The sequence below is a fragment of the Berkeleyomyces rouxiae genome (genome assembly GCF_048999995.1).
Source record: "Berkeleyomyces rouxiae strain 22BRR77 chromosome Unknown BrBRR77_ptg000005l, whole genome shotgun sequence".
In the NCBI taxonomy this organism is placed as follows: domain Eukaryota; kingdom Fungi; phylum Ascomycota; class Sordariomycetes; order Microascales; family Ceratocystidaceae; genus Berkeleyomyces; species Berkeleyomyces rouxiae.
In genome coordinates this window covers 1,218,097-1,238,134 of record NW_027396495.1, presented here as the reverse complement: position 1 = coordinate 1,238,134, position 20,038 = coordinate 1,218,097, and the positions used below count along the sequence as shown (strand labels likewise).

Genomic DNA, 20,038 nt, shown 5'->3' with positions numbered 1-20,038 from the left:
CTGTCCTGGCCCCTGAGCTAAGCCCAAGCTTGGCGCTCAACGTCAGCGGTCTTTTTTTGGTGACAATAGGACAGACCAGAATATGGTGATTTGTCCTTCCAAGTAAAACCCGCCCGCCGAGACTGCAGCCTGATCCGGTTTTCTTCTTCCTTACAACACCACCAACAAAAAAAACCCACCGCCCACATCCACCCATCATGAAGACCTCCGTTCTTTTCGCCGCCTTTGCTGCCCTCGCGGCCGCTTCTGAGCTCGGCATCGTCGCCGATGAAGAGTACGAGTGCGACAGACCGACTCAGCCCAACGATATGATCCAGGTGCACTACACCGGCAAGCTGGCCGACGGCACCCAATTCGACTCGAGTATGTGCCCATGCATGTCTTGTTCGCAAGAGAGACAGACGCTGCTTGACTATACCGTACTGACTGTTTCACCTTCTCTCCAGGTCTGGACCGCGGCACTCCCTTGGCCTTCAAGGTTGGCGCTGGCCAGGTTATCAAGGGGTTTGTGACCTCCTTCTGGGCTCTAGACCCAAAGCCATTCGGCTACCTGAGTCCTAACACGAAACAACTGCTGACATCCTAACTCTGGCACAGCTGGGACGAAGGTCTCCTAAAGATGTGCATTGGTGACAAGCGGTATGATCAGCCCCAATGTGGACACATCACAGCCGCCCACGCTAACAATATTCACTGACTGCAGTACCCTGACTATCCCCCCCGAAATGGGCTACGGCAAGCGTGACGTCGGCCCCATCCCTGCTGGCTCGACTCTTGGTACGACTCTCACTATCCCATCACTGGCCCTGATCTCTGCCAGTGTCTATTCCGACTCGCATCGTGACGCCTCACTAACACCCTTACCCACCAGTCTTCACCACCGAGCTGATTGGCATCAAGGGCGTCGAGAAGCCCGAGCCCCTGGTTCCCAAGGTCAAGACCACCACCGAGACCCCTGCCGCCGAGGAGGAGAAGACCGAAGAGAAGACCGAGGAGAAGGTTGAGGACAAGGCCGAGGATAAGGCTGAGGACAAGGCCGAGGAGAAGGTTGAGGAGTCCGCCACCCCCACCGAGGCTCCCGCTACCGAGACCCCCGTTGTCGATGACAGCACTGTAAGTCAACTCCACAGACCTCATCCATACAAGGAACCCCGACCGTGTGCTAACAAAACAAAAACTAGGATGCCGAGACCAAGGAGGAGCTGTAAATTACTTGTAAATATCCAGGAATACAATACGCAATCTGTAATAAACGGACATGCGAGCCCGTCATGTGAATATGAAAGCATTTGGACGTCTATGAATTACAAAATGCTGTTTTTTTTTTCTTTTGTAATCATCTGATTCCACATCATCCAAAACATAGCTTCTTCTGTTTCGGATCTCGAGTTTTGGATGACCGCCCTCGCTTCTTATCCAAGCTCTTGTTCTTTTGAGTCTGAATCGAACTCTCTCGTGAAGCTTCTAGCCATGAACTCTCTTCAACTGCGTCTCGGATCGTCTGCCTGGATAGACATAAATCAATGTGCTCATTAAAGGAACGCTCATCAGGCCGCTGCGGATGCGAGCATATGGGACATTCCCAGAGATCTTGCTCCACCGAGTCTTGCCGTATTGTGTTACAAAGGGCAGCGTCGGTCTGGGCTATTCGCGCGTCATCTTGATCCACGTCGCCCTCTTCTCGTATTGCAGCGTCAGCCGCATGTAGCGCGTCACCCAGCTCTTCGTCCGGCCACTTCTCCCACTCATTGTCGGCAGCACATGCCAGCCCTGGCCCAGAGACGTCCGCCTTGCTATCGGCAGGCTGATTGCGCACGCCAAAAAACGCCGCGGCATCTGCCTTTTTCGCGCTCGTGAGATTCGTGCACCGCAGACCCATCAGCCTTAGCGTCATGTTTTTGTTCTCCGCCTGCAGCTTGACGAGCATCGGCAGTGCGTGCGTAAACAGCTCGTCGGCGTGGGCCAGTGGCTTGGGCGAGATGACCTGCCGCGTCAGGATTTCAAACGTGTGCAGCTTGACTTTGAGCACCAGCGTCCGCCCCTTGACGCTGTGCTTGGCCAGGTCCTTTTCCAGCGCCTCGGCTATTGCCTGCAGCTTATCCTGCAGCGCCTGCGTGCCCGAGAGCTCGCTAAACGTGCTTTCCGTGCCGACGCTCTTGCGCTCATACTCCTCGGCTGGCCGCACGCTTGTGCGCCCGAGACCGAGATACACGCGCATGAGGAAATGGAACGTCTTGTCGCCAAACAGCGGCGCAAGAAACTGTCGTTGCCTATATAAATCTGCGCATGTATGCACGTCTAGAGCGCCTTGGAGCTCGCGCTCTAGCACGCGGCCGATGCCGTTGACTTTGCGAGTCGGCAGAGCCCCGATGAAGCCCATGATGGACGTGCGCTCAGAGGGCACGACAAACTGGCCGTTGGGCTTGTTGACATTGGAGCAGATTTTCGCGATGCGCGCATTGGCAGCGATGCCAGCCGAGACAGTAACCTGGGTCTTGGCGTGGACCTCTGCGCGCATTTTGTCCACGGCGGCTGCGGGCTCCAGCTGGTTGGCAGCGCAGTAGGCCGTGATGTTGACGTAGGCCTCGTCGATGCTGGCGCTCTCAAAGCGCGGGTCGTAGTCGGCCAGCACCGCGCGGATCTCTTCGGCCTTAGCTTTGTACTTAGTAGGATTGATAGGGAGCAGAACCAGCTGCGGGCACAGCTTCTTGGCCACAAAGGACGCCATGCCCGAGCGGCAGCCAAACTTGCGCGCGTGGTAGTTGGCCGTCGTCAACACGCCCTTGCCGACAGCAAACGGGACGTGCTTGAGCTCTGGTCGGTCGAGTTCCTCTACGGCAGCAAAGAAGGCGTCGCAGTCAACGTGCACAATGGTCTGGCTCAGGTCCCGCGTGGCTTCAAGGTCAAGAAGCAGTTCATCGGCTTCGCGCTGAGCCCGGACAAGCACGCCCTCTGGGAGACTCTGCGCCTTGGCCTTGAGCTTCTCAATCTTCCCTGAAAGCTCCTTGTCCTTTTGCTCCTCCCGCTGGAAAAACTTGGAGCCCTTGGACGCTTCGTAGATGATTTCGGAAATCTGTCAACACAACACGTCAGCAGCGTGTACTACCATGCCATGTGCCTACAGCCCCCGTGGGCATGCATGCGTACCTTGGCCTGATCACGAGCCAACCCCGCCTTTGTTGCACTCTGCCCCAAAAGATGATACTTGAGTGACTTGTGTGCGTCGTCTTTGTTTTCTTCAGCCTGCCGAGCAGTCTTGTCCGTATTGGCGACCTCATTGTCAGCAGACCCTTCTAGGGTTGTGCAGTTGCTTGGGTCTGTCTCATTGGCAGTGGCTGCAGTGGCGGTCGTCATGATGCTGGACATGGAGCCTGGACAATCGAGTTGACTTTCGAAGACGCGACGCGCAGATCTCGTGTATATCGCGAGGTCACGTGCTGAGACTGCATCTGCCAGCAGCTGTTAGCAGCTGTCAGCTCTCCCAGAATTGAGAGAAAAAAAATCAAAGCTAACACGGACCGGAGCCCGAGTTCCTTCTAGAATGGCACTCCTCCGGACAGGCTTGAACTGTCAACCTCCTGATTGCTGCACAGATGTTGTGCGTAACAGTCAGACGCGCTAGCCAATTGCGCCACAGAGGAAGGTAGTACTCATTGATGGAAGAGCACCTTAGTTTAGGCACTATATAGGGAAAAACAAAAGCCATGGGAAAGACACAACGGGCGGCGGCGGACCTGACCCTATCCTTGGTGACGGAGGTTAGACACGCATGGAAACAGAAACAGGTGGCATCGATGCTCACGTTTGACGTCAAGGGAGCGTTCGATGCGGTCACGCCAAACAGAATGGTGAAAAGGCTTGTGGAACAGAAGTGGCCAGCAATTTACTGTGGATGGGTCAAATCATTTTTGGAAAACAGGACAGCGAGGATGAGGATAGACGATGAGGTGTCGCCAGCAGAGATGCTCCCAGGGACTCTGCCTCAGGGATCGCCAGTCTCACCGGTGCTCTTCATGCTTTTCATGTGTCCCCTATACCGCATTCAGATGATCAGAGGATATGCAGATGACGGGTGTCTGTTGGCGACGGGCCGGAACCTGCAGGAGACTACCAGAACCTTGGAGCGGGATCTACAGGGTGTGGAGAATTGGTGCCAAGCGAACGGACTTAGTCTGGACCAGGGAAAGACGGCACTGATACACTTCCACAAGAAGGGAACAGAAGGGCCAGCAGCAAAGATGGCAGACGGATCCCAAGTCATACCCACGCCGAATGGGGACGCCCTACGATGGCTGGGGGTACACTTCGACAAGAAACTCACGTTCAAAGGGCACACGGAAGTGATGATGAGGAAAGCTCGCAAGGCCGCTGATGCGATGCGGATTTTGGCAGGGTGCTACAAGGGAGCAGAAGTCCAGGCGATGGTGAACGCGACAAGAGCATGCGTGATCTCAAACCTGACTTACGCGGCAGCCACTTGGTGGCCAGCCCCTCGAGGAAACATGTCAGATGACAAGCGCATGAAGACCATCACCGGGAAAATGGACGTGGTAGCTAGGGCCGCATACCGAGCAGCCGCGCCCGCCTACAGGACAACGCCAGCGGACCTGGTACACCACGCCGTCGGGGCCCCGCCGATCACGGTGATCCTTGACGACACTATCAGAGCTGAGGCTATCAGGAGAGCCAAGTACAAGCACGGAGTGCATATCCCTGACGCTTTCGACGGATGGACGGATTGGATATTGGGCACACTACCGAATAGATACACGAAGCTCAACTGCTGGGCCAGATATGGCGGTGCTCCCGCCCCTGAGGAAAGAAGGACGGCCTACGGCTCGAAGCTGGAGGAAGCAGAAAGACACACCCAGGAGATCACAGACGAAAGCTCACCAATTCTGTGGGCGTACTCAGATGGGTCCAAGGACTCCAAAGGTTACGCCGGCTCAGGATGGGCTTTGATCAAGCAAGGGCAAGAACTGGCCACAGGCAAACTGCATCTGGGGATCGGGGCAGAGGTTGCGGATGCGGAGGCGATCGCGGCGAGACACGCTGCAGCCGAAGCAGTCAATGCCACTGCAAACACAGCGAACATCAAAATCGTCATCTGCCTAGATAACCGCAGCGTGGTGGATAGGCTGAACGCCAGGCTCCCAGTTTGGGGCACCTCGCAGGAAGCTATAGACGAAACAAGGGACCTTATGCGCAAGTGGAAAGACGGACACCCAGGCCGAAGCTGGGAAGTTAGGTGGGTTCCAGGCCACAGAAGCATCCCGGGAAACGAGCGAGCGGACCAGCTGGCGAAAGAGGCCACTACAGAGGAAACAGCCCAGCCCAACCCATTGTGGACTTTGGCTGCACTGAAACGATGGCGCAAGCGGGAGTTCCAAGCAGCGACAGATCGATGGTGGAAAAGCACCGGGCGAAATCTGGAAGCACCGGTGGCATGGAAGGCTACGGCCGGAAAGCACAACCGAGTCAGCGTCGGCAGAGTCCTCGCGGCTAGGTCGGGGCATGGAGACTTAGACAAGTACCACGTCCGCTTCGAGCACAACACGCCGTTAGGGTGCGAGAGATGCGGGGCCGAGAAAGACGGCTCACACGTTTGGACATGCAAAGGCCTACAGAAAAGATACAGCAGGTCATGGGTAGAGTGTCTATTAAAGACGGCACGAGGGGCAAAGACGTTGGCCGAGAGAGTCGACAAACTGGCACAGAGGGGCCCCGGGCGGCAACGCCTCATCAACCAAGCATAGGCCGGCAAAAAGACCGAGCCATTTTCTAATTTTTTTTTCCTTTGTCTAGTTCTTTGTATTTCGTTATTTGTTTTACTGGGACCTTTGGGGTGACGTTAGGGTCGCTCTGGAGGCTGCGAGCCTCCGTGTTCCAGCTGTTTGTTCTCTTCGTTCAGGTGCAGACCTGCTCTTTTCATAGTTATACTCTTTTCACAGGTGGACTAGCTGCCTGTGACGCCCATTCGACCAGTGAACCCTGGCACACGGCGTAAAAATAAACAACAACAACAACAACAACATGGGAAAGACACAACCTTCCCTCCTACAACCCTCGGGGGGGTACCTTTGAGGTCGGCCTCCCCCCCCCCTCGAGCCTATGCTGAGGGTCTCATGAGGACAGCAACACGATCCCAATGCTGCTGCCATTCTCGTCTCTTCAACAAGACAACGAGCTGCGAAGCCAGAGTCCGCTTTCTCCCAACTTTGAGGGATTTCCTCGCCGTCGACTCGCCCCCTTTTCACGACACCCTCCTCGCGATCGCCGGCCCTTCATCGCCGCCACACACAAAAACTTGTGGATCCATCTTCGCAACTCGGGACTGTCCCTTTGAAGGTTCAGACAGTCCACCTTCGTCTTTTTTTCTTCTTTTGTCTTTCCTTTGTCCTGCTGTGGCACTCGGGGACTGCATCGGGCCTCAGCCATGGTTCGGCGCAGCGGCCACTTCGAAAAGCGGAAGGATACGCTCCTAGCCTCCGGAGGCTCACCTGGTATGGTTTTTCACCCGCTCAACGACTCGGGTTTTTCCATGCCACGCTGGTTGTGATGGTCGACCTTGTGTCTGGCCACGTTTCTCGGTCGAACGAATGTTGGTGGTGTTGAGTTGGGTCACGTGACATAACCCACATGGCCCACTTATTTTGTGTTTGTATCTTCCGGCATGCTGCTGTTCCTCTTCTTTCACCAAGATAGATTGAGAGATACCAATAAAAAGAACAGCCTCCGGCTATCAGGTTATGAGCCCTCGCACTTCTACTGCGAATTTGTCATACCGGACTTCGTTCACCACGGCGCGGTTTGACGACTCACCAAACAACTAGTCACAATGTCTGACTATACCGAAACCCCCAGTCCCAACCCCTTCGAAAAGTCAGAGGTGACGGATGACATCCCCTACTTCACGGGTGCCACTTGCGGCGACTATGTCTTGGCCACTGCCGACAAAGTAAATAGCTCTTTCTAGCTAATTTTCGGTGACAAAACTGAGGAAAAAGTTACCGCCCGCCTCAAACAGGTCGACAAGCGTTTCGATCAAGCCTTCCCGCAGGACTCGACCCTTGACCTGACATTGTCTGCTGTGGACAGCGAAAATTTTGAGGCCTGGTTGCTGCGTTTCTGTGTGGCTGTTGAGACAACGCACACCGAATACATTTTCTCAGAAGACGCCATGGACTACGTCTCAAACTTCGGAAACCTGCACTCCAAGTCTAAACAACTACACCAAATTATTATACAACAGTGGATCAGTATAATTCAGAAACGGTACTGGCCCCCCAACTTGCGGGAACCTGCTGTGACGAAACGTCCGGACCACATGCTGCGCTTCTTGTACGACAACATTGTCGTCCGTGCCGAGAAGACTGATATCAAGGCCGTCTTCGGTCCTCGCGGCATCATGTCATTGGACCCGAACAAATTCTTTGACGATGTGAGGTTCGAAGCTGAGTTCGACGAACGAGTCAAGTCCTTCCGCAGCGTGGTCAACACGTCCGAGAGTCTGCAAGCCTTTTTATGCCGAATCGTTTGCTCTAAAGTCATGTCTCCTAGCGAGCTCGGCATGCTCGACCGACGTCTTGGCCTGTCTTCTCCTAAGCAATGGGAAGAAGCTGTCAAACAGAAGATTCGGTCAAAAGCGCCAGTCAAGACTGGGCTCAAGGTACAGCAAGACGCTGGGCAAAAGAAGAACTCTCCCCAGGCAGGCAGTAAAAACGCGGCCATGAAGAAGGACTGGCGGCCAGTCAAGATCAAACAAGAACATGTTTCTGCCGTAACAACAGCTGGCGATGCCGAGGATGGCGAAAGCTCTGCCTTTGGATTGAGTGTTGACACTAAGGTACTACTGGATTCTGGAGCTACTGTACATACGTGGTCCAATAAAAATCAGATAAAGAACTATGTCAATGAGCCCATCATGCTTGACGTAGTAGGCGGTACCACCATGGCCACCGGCCGAGGAGATGTAGATATCCTCATCGATGAGAGCCGTTACATCACCTTGACCAACGTACTGCATGTCCCAAACTCCGCCAACCTGATCTCATGGCGTGCGTTGGAGAAAGCAGGATTGATTGTCCGTTCTAATGTCGGTCCTGACCCGGTCGACGTCATAGACCCCAAAACCCAGACCGTGATCATGAAATTTGATCGTACTGACAATTTCGAGCTTCGTAAGCCCGACCCTAAAATAGTCGCTGCTTTCAAGGCATACACTGCGGCAGCTAGTCTCAAACTCTGGCATGAACGCCTTGGGCATGTAAACTGTGACTATGTCAAGAAAGCCATGGCCAACTCTGGAACGCAACTCTCTGGAACTCTGGAACCGTGCATCAGTTGCCAAATGGGCAAGATACACGCCCAACCATCGAATCAAAAGGTAACTCGTGCCACCAAGTTCTTGGAAAAAGTTCATATGGACCTTGCAGGTGGCCAAGACGCATTGCCTGTCGGAATTGATTACATTGGCCCCAAACGCCAACTGGTAAAGCGCTTTCTGATCATCGTCGACGATTTCTCTCGGTACTATTGGGCCTTCCCCATTGACAAGAAAACAGAAGTTGCTGGCACCGTCGATACCTTCCTACATTTCTGCAAAGGTCATTACAATGCTGTCCCCAAATGGATTCGCAGTGACGGTGGTCGTGAGTTTGACAGCAAGAAGTTCTTGGACACGATTCGAAAGCATGGCACAGACTGGGATCCAGTCGCTGCCCAGAAGCCACAGCAGAACGGAATGGCAGAGCGTCAGATTCGTACACTCATTGAACAGACGCGAACACTACTGTTACACTCCGAATTACCACATCGTCATTGGCCACAAGCTCTTCAAACGGCTATCTACATCCAGAACCGGATACCGAACAGCCGAGTGAACACATCACCGTACCAAGTGGCGACTGGTAAAGCCCCCGATCTTTTATTTCTCCGCGTTTTCGGCTCCCGGTGTTTCGTTCACGAACCCTCAGTTGATCCAAAGCTTGAACCCAACCTCCGCGAATGTGCCCTCGTTGGCTACGACGGCAGCAAATGCTACAAGGTAATCGATATTGAGACCGGCCAGATGCTCAGACGTGCCGACTTGACATTCCGCGAGCATGAGTTCCCGACTTGGCCAGCTCCCAAAGAAGACTCATTAAAGGCCATGGCTGTTGCGGCCGGCGGAATAGTTCCTTCACCGCAAGAACTCAAAGAAGTCATGGACACTTTCGTTGCCAACTCTGGGCGCGCCGGTGAAGTACTTCTGAAAGAAGCACTAGCTGGTCAAGATGCTCATTTCTGGTTGGCTGCTATGCGCGAGGAAGAAGTGAGACTTCTCTCGTACGATGTCTATGACTCAGTGCCCAAATCAAGCGTTCCAAAAGACAAGAAAATCATCAAGGGACGCTGGGTCCTAACTCGCAAAGCCGACGGTTCCTTCAGGGCCAGGTGGGTACTCAAAGGTTTCCAAGAACCAGACGTCGATGATGAAGACGCTTATGCTGGTGTGATCCACGCCAATACCATGCGCATACTTCTCGCATATACTGCGCACAAGGGATATGCCGTGATCCAAGCCGATGCAGTCTCTGCTTATCTCAACGCTGATATTGGCAAGGAGCTATATGCCGAAGCCCCAACGCAACTCGGATCCGACGCCAACTACGTGTGTAGACTGAAAAAGGCCCTCTATGGACTCCGTACATCTGGACGCCGTTGGCAAGAGCACCTCAAAGCCGCACTCACTGCACGTGGATATGCACCATTGAAAGCTGACCCTAACGTGTATCGCAAAGACGAAGCTTTCATATCCGTATACGTCGATGACTTCAAGCTTATTGGACCAAACGAAGACGACCTTCACCACACCATCGAAGAATTGAACAACGACTTTCGCCTCAAAGACATGGGCAAAATCAGAGTCTACTGGGGCATGAGCATCGCCAAAGACGCCCATGGCAATTTAAACATGTCCCAAACCGATAAAATTCGCACCGTCGCGGCAATGTACAATCTGGTTGGTTGCAGATCCGCTTATGTCCCTGTCCCCGACGATAGTCTACTGTCCGAGCTGAACGATGGCAAGACTCGCCCCGACCTGGACTCTAGTGAACACCACAAATACCGCTCCGCAGTCGGTTTGCTCCTACATATATCGGTCTATACTCGGCCAGATATCGCATATGCAGTCAACCGCCTCGCCCAAAAGGTCCAGAAGCCCACTGAAGGCCACCGCATTGCACTCACGAACCTCATCCGCTACTTGTGGACCACCAAGGAACGACAGTTGACCTTCTTCGCCCAACATGATGACTCCGGACTACGCCTGGCATCCGACACCTCATGGGCCCGTGAAAACGACCCACACAGTGTGTCAGGCTACTTGTTTGCAGTCAACGGGACCCCAGTCTCGTGGTGTGCCAAGAAGCAGACAATGGTGGCGCTCAGCACTTGCGAAGCGGAATACATCTCCGCAGTCGAAGCCACCCGTGAAGCCATTTATATTGGCGCCCTTTACAGGGAAATTTTCGACGTACCATATGCACCACTCATTCTTGAGATAGACAGCAAAGCCGCGATCGCTGCTTCTGAACGCACACGTCCTACAAAGCGCTCACGCCATTATATCCTGCGCGAAACATACTTGCGCGAGGCTATTGAGAACGGTCACATCAAGACCACATATATCCCTACCGACCGCATGCTTGCTGACGGATTGACGAAAGCCCTCACGCGCGAGAAGCATGGAAACTTCATCGACATGATGGCTCTGACCGTACCAAAATTGCTTGAGAAGCAGGGGGGGTGTTGAGTTGGGTCACGTGACATAACCCACATGGCCCACTTATTTTGTGTTTGTATCTTCCGGCATGCTGCTGTTCCTCTTCTTTCACCAAGATAGATTGAGAGATACCAATAAAAAGAACAGCCTCCGGCTATCAGGTGGGATGGTCAACTTCTTGTGGGGGTTAGGGTTTATCTGGGGAAAATGTTTTTTCTTTTTTTTTTTTTCTTGTTGTCTCGTTTTGATTTCTGTTTTGTGTTTTTCCTGGGACCATCGGGGTGACTTTAGGGTCGCTCTGGAGGCTGCGAGCCTCCGTGTTCCAGTTGTTTTTTCTCTTCGTTCAGGTGTAGACCTGCTCTTTTCATAGTTATACTCTTCTCACAGGTGGAATAGCCGCCTGTGACGCCCATTCGACCAGTGAACCCTGGCACACGGCGTAAAAATAAACAACAACAACAACATGGGAAAGACAGCGTCGTGTGATCTTGGTGATTTTGGTAGACGATAAATATAGTCAAGTCAAGTCATGGGAAGGTCAAATATCCTCTGCATCATGTTCAGGGTCGATAGATAGTGCAAAGAAAACGGACTCAAACTAGACTGGGACAAGACGGGGCTACGACACCGGCAGCTGCTTGGCCAAGAGATCAGTTAGTTTAGTTCTGGTTTCTATTCTTCCCCTTCTCCAATCTTAATCCATCCATCGTGATAGCCATATACAGGTCCAAAGTGGGGTGGCATCAGGGTTAGCACCGGAATCTTCTCACGTGAAAGTAACCCTGCGTGTATACCAGTATATTTTGACATTGACGTTGTTGTTTTTTTTTCATTTTTTTTTTACGTTCTTTTGTGAACTTCACAGAGCTTTACCAGATATCCCAGCGAACAAGTTTCGAATTAACAACAAACGAAGCTTGGAATCCAAGCAAGTTTAGACACTCAGGGCTTGCCCAGCTCACCTTCGCCGCTATTTTTTCCCGCTTCTCAAGACAACGGCATTGTTAACCCACACCTCACGACAATGGCCGACCAACCCATGACAGGCACTAGCCTTCACCTCTCTGGGTCTCAAGAGGGCTCCCCAAGACAAGATGCCCTGGCTACCGAGAGTTTCACCCCCGAACAATTGCGCTTCATTCAGCAGTTGCTAACGGCGAAGACCAATTCCGACGAAGCTAATGACTCGTCTCACGGCCTCTCTTGGCCCAAATGGGATGGCAAGGAACAGACGTTCGAATTGTTTTTTAAACAACTGGAGGCCAAGGTCAAAAGAGACCATGAAGCCATTGGCTCGGGACGTCGCATATGCTTGGGCATATACATGACTATTCCCAATGGTCAACAAGCATGCATCGAGGCCTGGTTCCACAATGGACAGGCCAATAACTGGGATTGGCACAAATTTCTACAGCACATATACAGCCGATTCCGAGACGAGAATGCGATTTTCAAGGGGGGAGAAATCTTGATCAATATGAAGATGGGGGCTAGTCAATCATTTGCGTCCTTCCTCGCAGACTACGAAACCCAACTGGGTGTCGTCGAGGGACACTCCTGGCCCGACCGTGCAAAGATCATTTTTTTGCACAGGTGCCTGAACGAAACACTGTTGTTTCACTTGGTACCGCGGAGCCTTTCTGACAACAACTACAAGAGATACGTAGAAGTCGTGGCTGGTGTGGCAGGACGTGTCGAAGCCCTGCCCACGTACAAGTCCAAGAACGCCTACCCGACTCGGGCCGCGTACCCCAAGACATCGGTTAAAACTAGTACAAAGTACCGTACTCCTCCCCGTGTGAATGGCAAAGCAGACAAAGTAGCGTCTGGAGCGAATGCCCTAGCGGCTCGTCAAACGCCCGCCCAACCTGCAAAGCCCCGTGCCCCCTGGAGATCCCAAGAAGACATCGATCAAGCGCGGGAAAGACAGGCTTGTTTTCGCTGCCTCCAAACAGGCCACCGTTCGTTCAGGTGCCCCATTTATAGCCCCGCCCAACCGCCGGCAAACTCTTAGAACAACAAGTACGGTGGTCTCAGATGCTCTTGGAATACAACTTTAGGCTGGAATTTTGGTCTGGTAGCAAAAGAGGGGAGCCCAGTGCCCCCAGCTGACGTGAGTAGGAAATTTCTCAAGGACAGGACGACGACCACTTGAAGTTCGGTGTTATAAAGTTGGCCAGGGACCCCGAAATTCTTTTCAAGCAATGATCTCTGTAGCAGCTAGCGACATGCCTCAAAGTTTAGACTCGGTACCTTGGCTCTTTGTACAACAATACTTCCAGGAATTGTGGGACTAAAAGATAACGACACAGATATTCCAGCGATGTACCAGGCCCTGGCGACAGGCGAGAGAAGTTTTCCTTTCACATCAGCAAAAAGATGACGGTATCCATTGTGGAGTGAGACTTTGGCGAACGAAGTGCTCTGATGTACAGGTTGATCATACCTGATTGGGAGCCTTGGCGCATGGGTCTGATTCAAGAAACCCATGATTCCTACATCACAAGCTACCCCGGAAGGGATGGGTCACTCAGCATTTTGTCCCGAGATTCTTTTTGGGCGAGAGTTTTACGGGATGCACGAGAATTCTACGCGAACTGCAACGTTTGTTGGAGATCAAAAGTTTGGCGCGAACGAAAGAAAGGATTATTTGTTGCTGTCACTACCTAGGGTTAACCAACTAAAGTTGACTAGTTAATGGGGAGAAGTCAAGCTTTGAACTGACAATCATTCATGCATCAGTGAAATGTACGGACACTAGTCTATTGAAAGAAAGAGGTATTTTGCTTTTGACTATGCATCTTACTGTAAAAGTGCACGCTGCATAGCCGGTCTCATGAACTCAAGATTCTCAAATCTCATGATAGTGATGCTCCCAGAAGCACTGATAAGCACGACAGTGAATCCATCCAAAAATGAACCGCTACGGAATGAAGCAGGAATCTACAAGATTGGAAATTTCTCCCACAAGGTCTAACACCCGTCTAAACTGATACTAATGTTGTTGAAGCGCTCAACGGAAGTCTGAAAAGTTGGTTGGTTGATTGAGGGCTCGTTGGAAATAGCCGTAGCACCGTGGTCGGTGATAAGAAATTCCCCCAAGGAATCAAATTTAAGAGTTGTAGTGTACTCCTCCTTTAGCTTTTGAACACAGGTGCCATCATCAGTTTGCCAAAGCCGGGCAGTTTTATCCTTTGAGGCTGAAGCGAAAAGCCTGCTATCAGGTGAAAATGCCACTGAATATACTGAGCGATTGTGGCCCTCTAAGACCTGGCTGTATTGGTCCCATTCATTATTTGTTTGTGACTTGAGTGATATCCACTTTGGAACATCTTGCCCAAAGACTTGTCGAACCAGGCTTCTTTTTGGGGAGAAGACAAGAAAGGATGAATAAATCTGAAGTGGTGTATCGGTCATTGTTTTCAAATTGGCCCCCACGACCTATAAAATGTCTTGCAAGAGGGCTTGCATATCATGGCTTTCTTTTCTCTATAAACTGTTCGATCATCGACCGCATCTAGCCCATGAAGAGCACTCACTTCGAGAATTGTTTGCAGAGTCCTCAGAATTTCGGGGCTTTCCGGAGCTCTTCCCATTAGACTCATGGCTTCCAACCAATGGAGAACATGTTTCCGCAGGAACTGAAGAACTTCGCTGTGGTCATCGAGAAGTATTTCACCATCTTGCATGTGGCTAACCCAGTAAGGACAGGCATATTGCACTTCTGGAAGAAGACAAGTTTGAATGATTCGGCTCTTGATATCAGATCACTTTTGCCTGGTATTACAAATTGACATATGTCCTGAACTAAGTGTTTGTTCATGACACGCAGACAGTTTTTGGCCAAGTTCCTGTGGATTTCTTTTTCATCTACTCAAAACGGGCTTTTCTCACGCTTGTCTGTATCGACTAGAAAGTCGCGGAACGAGAGATAAAACAGCCTCACTGGCTGTTGATCCGAGGATAGAATACTGAGTAGTGAGTACAATTAATCAAGCTGGCTTTTAATTACCTTGTTCGGCATGTCGAGAAGCCGTCCTAGTGCACTAGCTGTAAGGGGGCTCGCAGCTAAAATAATAGGACCAACGATCTGCCGAAATCTTTCTGTGACCGCCTTCTGTCCTCTATCAGGCAGAACTCCAGTAATCTATTTAAGGCGGGCAAGTAGGTCGCATCTAGACGTAACACTTGACTCTTATTCAGGCGTAATATTTCATCAAGTCGTATCCCTGCATCGCCACATCTCTAATCACCAAGGAACCGGCAAGTTGTAGCTGCAAAAATGAAAAGTGGGTTGGCCATTCTCACAAGAGTCTGGATGCTGTCTTTTCCAGGCCAGTCAGAAGATAGTTTGCTTTTGGAGTCCGCTAAACCGTTGTACTCTATCTTAATTTTCTGAAGCTCACGCTCAATAACGCTAGGCGATATCTCATGTAGGACCAAATTCTGAAATTCTCCTATTAGAGAGTTGAAGCCAAGGCGGACGGGTAGGTCAGGTCGACTAGTGATGAAACACTTAAGCTTCATGTTTGGGTTCGCAATCTTTTAACAGGAGGAGAACAGATCAATGATGAGCTTTATATCTTCGTCATTGTCACACTCGTCAAGAGTATCAACTACCAACACTAGGAGGGATCCTTTAGAGGACCTAGGCAAAATACTGGCTAGTGGTTCTTTAATGAGCTTTTCGAACTGATCTCTTAGCCCCTCTCTCACAATACTGTTATCATAATCGATGGCAGTCTAGATGCTTTGGGCGAAGTCCGGGTACTCCTGGGTAAGCTGAGTGGCAAGCGTCGTGACGAATCTTGTAAGATTTCCACGATCACCCTCGCCTCTTTTGAAGAAGAGGCTTGCACCAAGCTGGCCACGCTTTACAAAGTCGTGGCAAATGGTCCGAGAGATGGTAGATTTTCCCGTACCGGCCAAGCCATTCAACCAAAATGGATAACCAGTCGCAAAATTGTCAAATTTGTAGGGACCCTGCAAGGCCTTGGGGTTTCCAGTCTCTGTAGAATGAACTCGAAGACCATGAAACGCAGGGTCAAGAATCAGATTGTAAATTCTGGGTTCTAACACACCTATCGACATACGACAGTCGAACATACCTGCGACAACTAGCTTGATTGATTGATTCATTCTTTATTTACCTGTCTACTCGCGAGGTATTCTCAGCATACTACAGGGGACTACATGTAGTACCAGAAAGAGTACATACAGAACCCAAAACCAAAATCCAAACCATGCATACAGAAACCCCACGAACAAAGTGTAATGACTAAAGTGTGTCCACCCGCCCAGCACAGAGGCTGGCCTTCACTTGTGTGGCCCCAAACATACCCGGAATCCTGGCCCAGCGCTGTAGCACAACGCAAAAAGTGCTTGATTTGATTTGATTGTCTTTATTTTACCTGTCTACTCGCGAGGTATTCTCGACATACGACAGGGGACTAAAACTAGTACCAAGAAATACATACAGAAGCTAAAGAACCAAAAACCCAAAATCATGCATACAGAAAATCCCCACAGCACGAAGTATAATGACAAAGGGTCCCCCAGCCGCCCAGCGCAATGGCTGTCCTTCGCTTGTAAGGCCCCAATCAAGACCCCAAGCCTCGGCCTTTACCCTGTAGAAGACCAAACCCAAAAGAAAGATAGAACATGACAAAAGAAAAGTAACAAAGGAAAGACAGGAAGTAGAGAGAGAAAGGGAGAACGAGCAAACAGACGAGAGTGGCAGCGCGCGCGCTAAGCCGAGAGGCCCGGGGGAGCCCCCGCACTGGGAGGTGGAGGGGCGGGCGGTGATAGGCTCGACGGGGAGCGAGCGGGAGGGTCGGCGGCCTGTGGGTGCGCCTCAGTCCTCGCACGGCGGTGGGCGAGCAGCACAGTGGGTGCTTTAGCTGCCTTGGCGGCCAGCCAGGTGGCCCCGCGCTTGGTGCCTATCAACTTCTGGAAGAAGCTGCGGGACACCCGCTGTGGGTTCTGGGGGCAGGAGAGCACGGCGTCCACATGTTCGAAGCGGCGATGGTAGGCCGCAAAGTCGCCATGGCCGGACAGAGCAGTCAGCACTGCGCGGGCGAGCTTGCGATCGGTCTCGTCAAGGAGACTTGACCAAGCCTTCTTGGGGGGTTCAACTGGGCGGTGCAGATGGGGTCTGATGGCGCGCCCCTCCTCTGCCCACCAGGCGCGGAAAGCAGAGTCGAGACGGGAGCGGAAATAGTGGCGGGCCCAGGAGAGCGACATGCCGTCCAGCCAGGTGTTTGTCCTGGCCCCTAGCTTTGCTTGCTCATCTGCGAGCTCATTGCCCGCGATGTCGGAGTGGCCCGGGACCCAAATAGCCTCTACCTCGGGTGGGCCGTCGGGCCAGGGCCTTGGTCGCGGCCGCTCTGGGTGCGGTCTGATCCAGCTTGCGCAGATCATCTGGGCGCGCCTCAGATACTGCTCGGAGGTGCCCGGCTTGGCGTAGCGAGACGTGAGCCGGTTCACTGCGGCGAGATTGTCGGAGCAGACCCAGACCTTGCGGCACTGTGGCTTCTCCCATGAGTCGACCTCTGCCAGGGCCTTGGCGATGGCCAGCACCTTGGCGTCATGGACTTCGGCGTGGAACGGGGCAGGGCAGTTGCCCGTGGACAGGGTCCTGCCGTCCTGGATGACCACCCAGCCGGCGCCGACCTTGTCATCTCTCAACTTGGATCCATCCGTATAGATCCAGAGATCTGAGGGGTCCGAGGAGCGGACTAGTAGCTGGTGGGCCGCGGCTGCGGCCTCCTTGTCGCCTTGCAGCGGGGGGCGGGTTGTCGGGAGCACTCCCTTGCACCTAGCAGGGAGGCCCGTGGCGATCCTGTGCGGGAGTAGCCTCTTGAGCGTACCCAGCTTGCCACCATCGGTGTCTCCGAACCCTAAGGGGTGGTTTGCCGGGGCTAGAGATGCCCTGATGCCGGCCGAGGCCAGGAGGTGGTCGAGGACGCAGCTCATGGGGGGGAACCCCGATGCCAGGTTGAAGATCGCACATGGCGTCGTGCAATATAAGGGCTGCGCTGCACGTAGTCCCCTCCTGACCGTGCGGTCCAGGATGTGGGCAGCCCCGAGAAGGCCCCGGGAAGGCTTGGTTGGCGAGGGGCCAGGGCGCCACCACGTGGCCGCCGCGTATGTCAGTTTCGTGACCACGCAGGCGCGGACGGCCGTGAGAGCCCCCCTAATCGGCGCGCCCTTCCAACAACCGGACAGGATCTGGATGCCTCGGATCACGGGCGCCGTCCTCTGGGCTACGTCGCGGATGTGCGGCAGGAACGACAGGTTGCGGGACCACAACACGCCCAGCCAGCGCAGAGTCCCGCGAGGGTCCACCGGTTGGAGTGTGGAACCGTCCGGGAGACGCGCGCTCGGGTTTAGGCCGTGGCGCTTGCGCGTCACGTGCAGGAGGTCAGACTTGGCGAGGTCTAGCGCCATGCCGTTCTCTGTGCACCAACTGTTCACCAGTTCCAACGAGCGAGAAAGGGCGGTGCAATTCTCCTCCAAGGACAAGCTAGAGTGGACCAAGCAGCCATCGTCGGCGTATCCGCGGAGAGAGCTGGGGAGATTCATCCTGAACAGCGGAGCCATATACAGCATGAACAGGATGGGGGATATGGGCGAGCCCTGGGGCAGGCTGCCGCCTGTAGGCTGGAGAGGGTCGGCCACGCCGTTGAGAGATAGCGACGCCGTGCGCCCGGACAAGAAGGATGCCACCCAGCGGCAAGTCTCGGCGGGACAACCAAGCTCCACCAATCTCTTCACCATCCGGTTGGGCTGAACCGCATCGAACGCCCCCTTTATGTCAAAGGTGAGCACTGAGGATTCTGACTTGCCGTCGGCGTAGAACTCTAGAGAGTGTGCCAGACGCAGGCACATGTCTTCCGCGCTGCGTCCGGGGACCGCGCCAGCGTAGTTCTCCTCAATGTGACCAGCTTCCAGCGCCCAGTGAGAGAGCCGGCGGGCGATGATCCTCTCTAGGCACTTGGCCAGAGTCGGGAGGAGGGAGATCAGTCGGTAGGCCCGCGGCGAAGAACGGACCTTCTTATTCGGTTTGGCGAGGGCGATCACCTTGGCTTCTTTGAAAGAGGCGGCGTGGTGGCCCCAGGAAAGGCTCGCGTTGAACAGATGCATGATCTGCCTCTGTAAAACAGGCCACGCGAGTTTCAAGACGTTGTTGGTCAGGCCGTCTGGGCCCGGTGCGGTGTTGCGCGGGCTTCGGAGCGCAGCCTCCAACTCCCCGCCGGTGATGCGGGTCCGTCTTTGCTCATCTAGAGCGATGTGTGGCGGGTCGACGTCGCCTGGGCGGTCGGAGGGCATGTGCACCCTGCGAAGGAGGGCGATCTTCTCCGTGGTGTCCTGCACTGTGGCTTCCGCGCCTTCGGACGGGGCCAGGGCAGGGGAGTGCCGGTTCGGCGCTTTCGTCCTCCAATTGACCATCCGGAAGATGTCTCGGGACCGCGCGACGTTGGCGAGGAGGTCGTCGTAGAAGGCCCGGGCTGCACTCCTGAGAGCAGACCTCAGGCGTTTTTTGGCTTCGCGGCGGACGGCCCTAGCCTCCTGTTCCTCCGTGGGCGAGCCGGCGTGCTTCACGCGGGCCCGAGCTGCCCTCTGGTCGGCGCTGGCTTCCCGACATTCGTCGTTCCACCAGGGAAAGCTTTTGGCTTTTCCTTCGGACCTTGGGGTCGAGGCAATTAGCGCGTCCAGAATGACGTTTTGCAGGAGTCGCGCAAACTCGTCTATGTGCCTGTCCTGTGGGACTTGGCTTCCTGCCCTGCGGTACTCCGCGACAAGGGAGTCTAGGCGGGTCGCGCCGGCCTTGCACGCGGCATCGAACCTCTCCTTGTCTAGCTTATCCATAAGAAACCTGCCAAGTGGAGCCAGGGCCGGCGCGTGGCCGTGCAGAGGAAGGGTCACCAGGAGCGGGAAATGGTCGCTGCCGCAGGTGAGTTCCTCTCGGAGGTCGACGCTCGCGCCCGTGACAAAAAGTGCCGAAGACAGCAATGCGAGGTCGATGACGCTTCCGGACTCGTGGGTTTGCTCACCCTCCGCGTTGCCAAGGAGGAGGGCTCGCTCTTCCATCCAGGCTAGCAGAAGCTCTGCGTCGTTGTCGTCGGTGTCGCTCCGGGGGTCCCAGGCGCTGTGGTGGAGATTGAAGTCGCCCACTACCACCGACCGCGGCCCTGGCTGCATGCTGGTCAGGAGACGTAGCGCCTCCCCTGTCCTAGCCGAACCTGTCCCGGCATTGTAAAGGTTTAC

At 53.7% G+C, this 20,038-nt stretch overlaps 5 protein-coding genes across 5 annotated transcripts; 3 read left to right on the top strand and 2 right to left on the bottom strand.

Moving 5' to 3' along the window:
* Positions 1–197: 197 nt before the first annotated feature.
* On the top strand, positions 198–1,208 carry BROUX77_005464 (uncharacterized protein; the record flags this gene model as incomplete). The annotated part of the gene is made up of 6 exons (XM_073750340.1): positions 198–363; positions 447–504; positions 598–639; positions 704–777; positions 872–1,113; positions 1,182–1,208. 6 exons carry the CDS (start codon positions 198–200, stop codon positions 1,206–1,208), a joined length of 609 nt encoding a protein of 202 aa, XP_073604350.1.
* A 143-nt stretch (positions 1,209–1,351) lies between these two features.
* On the bottom strand, positions 1,352–3,366 carry BROUX77_005463 (uncharacterized protein; the record flags this gene model as incomplete). Its single annotated transcript, XM_073750339.1, has 2 exons — positions 1,352–3,073; positions 3,148–3,366. 2 exons carry the CDS (start codon positions 3,364–3,366, stop codon positions 1,352–1,354), a joined length of 1,941 nt encoding a protein of 646 aa, XP_073604349.1.
* A 1,175-nt stretch (positions 3,367–4,541) lies between these two features.
* On the top strand, positions 4,542–5,756 carry BROUX77_005462 (uncharacterized protein; the record flags this gene model as incomplete). The annotated part of the gene is made up of 1 exon (XM_073750338.1): positions 4,542–5,756. The coding sequence occupies one exon, from the start codon at positions 4,542–4,544 to the stop codon at positions 5,754–5,756; it is 1,215 nt and encodes a 404-aa protein (XP_073604348.1).
* A 1,082-nt stretch (positions 5,757–6,838) lies between these two features.
* BROUX77_005461 (uncharacterized protein) lies at positions 6,839–10,798 on the top strand (the record flags this gene model as incomplete). The annotated part of the gene is made up of 2 exons (XM_073750337.1): positions 6,839–6,958; positions 7,028–10,798. The coding sequence occupies 2 exons, from the start codon at positions 6,839–6,841 to the stop codon at positions 10,796–10,798; spliced, it is 3,891 nt and encodes a 1,296-aa protein (XP_073604347.1).
* A 5,718-nt stretch (positions 10,799–16,516) lies between these two features.
* BROUX77_005460 (uncharacterized protein) lies at positions 16,517–19,972 on the bottom strand (the record flags this gene model as incomplete). Its single annotated transcript, XM_073750336.1, has 1 exon — positions 16,517–19,972. One exon carries the CDS (start codon positions 19,970–19,972, stop codon positions 16,517–16,519), a length of 3,456 nt encoding a protein of 1,151 aa, XP_073604346.1.
* Positions 19,973–20,038: the final 66 nt, after the last annotated feature.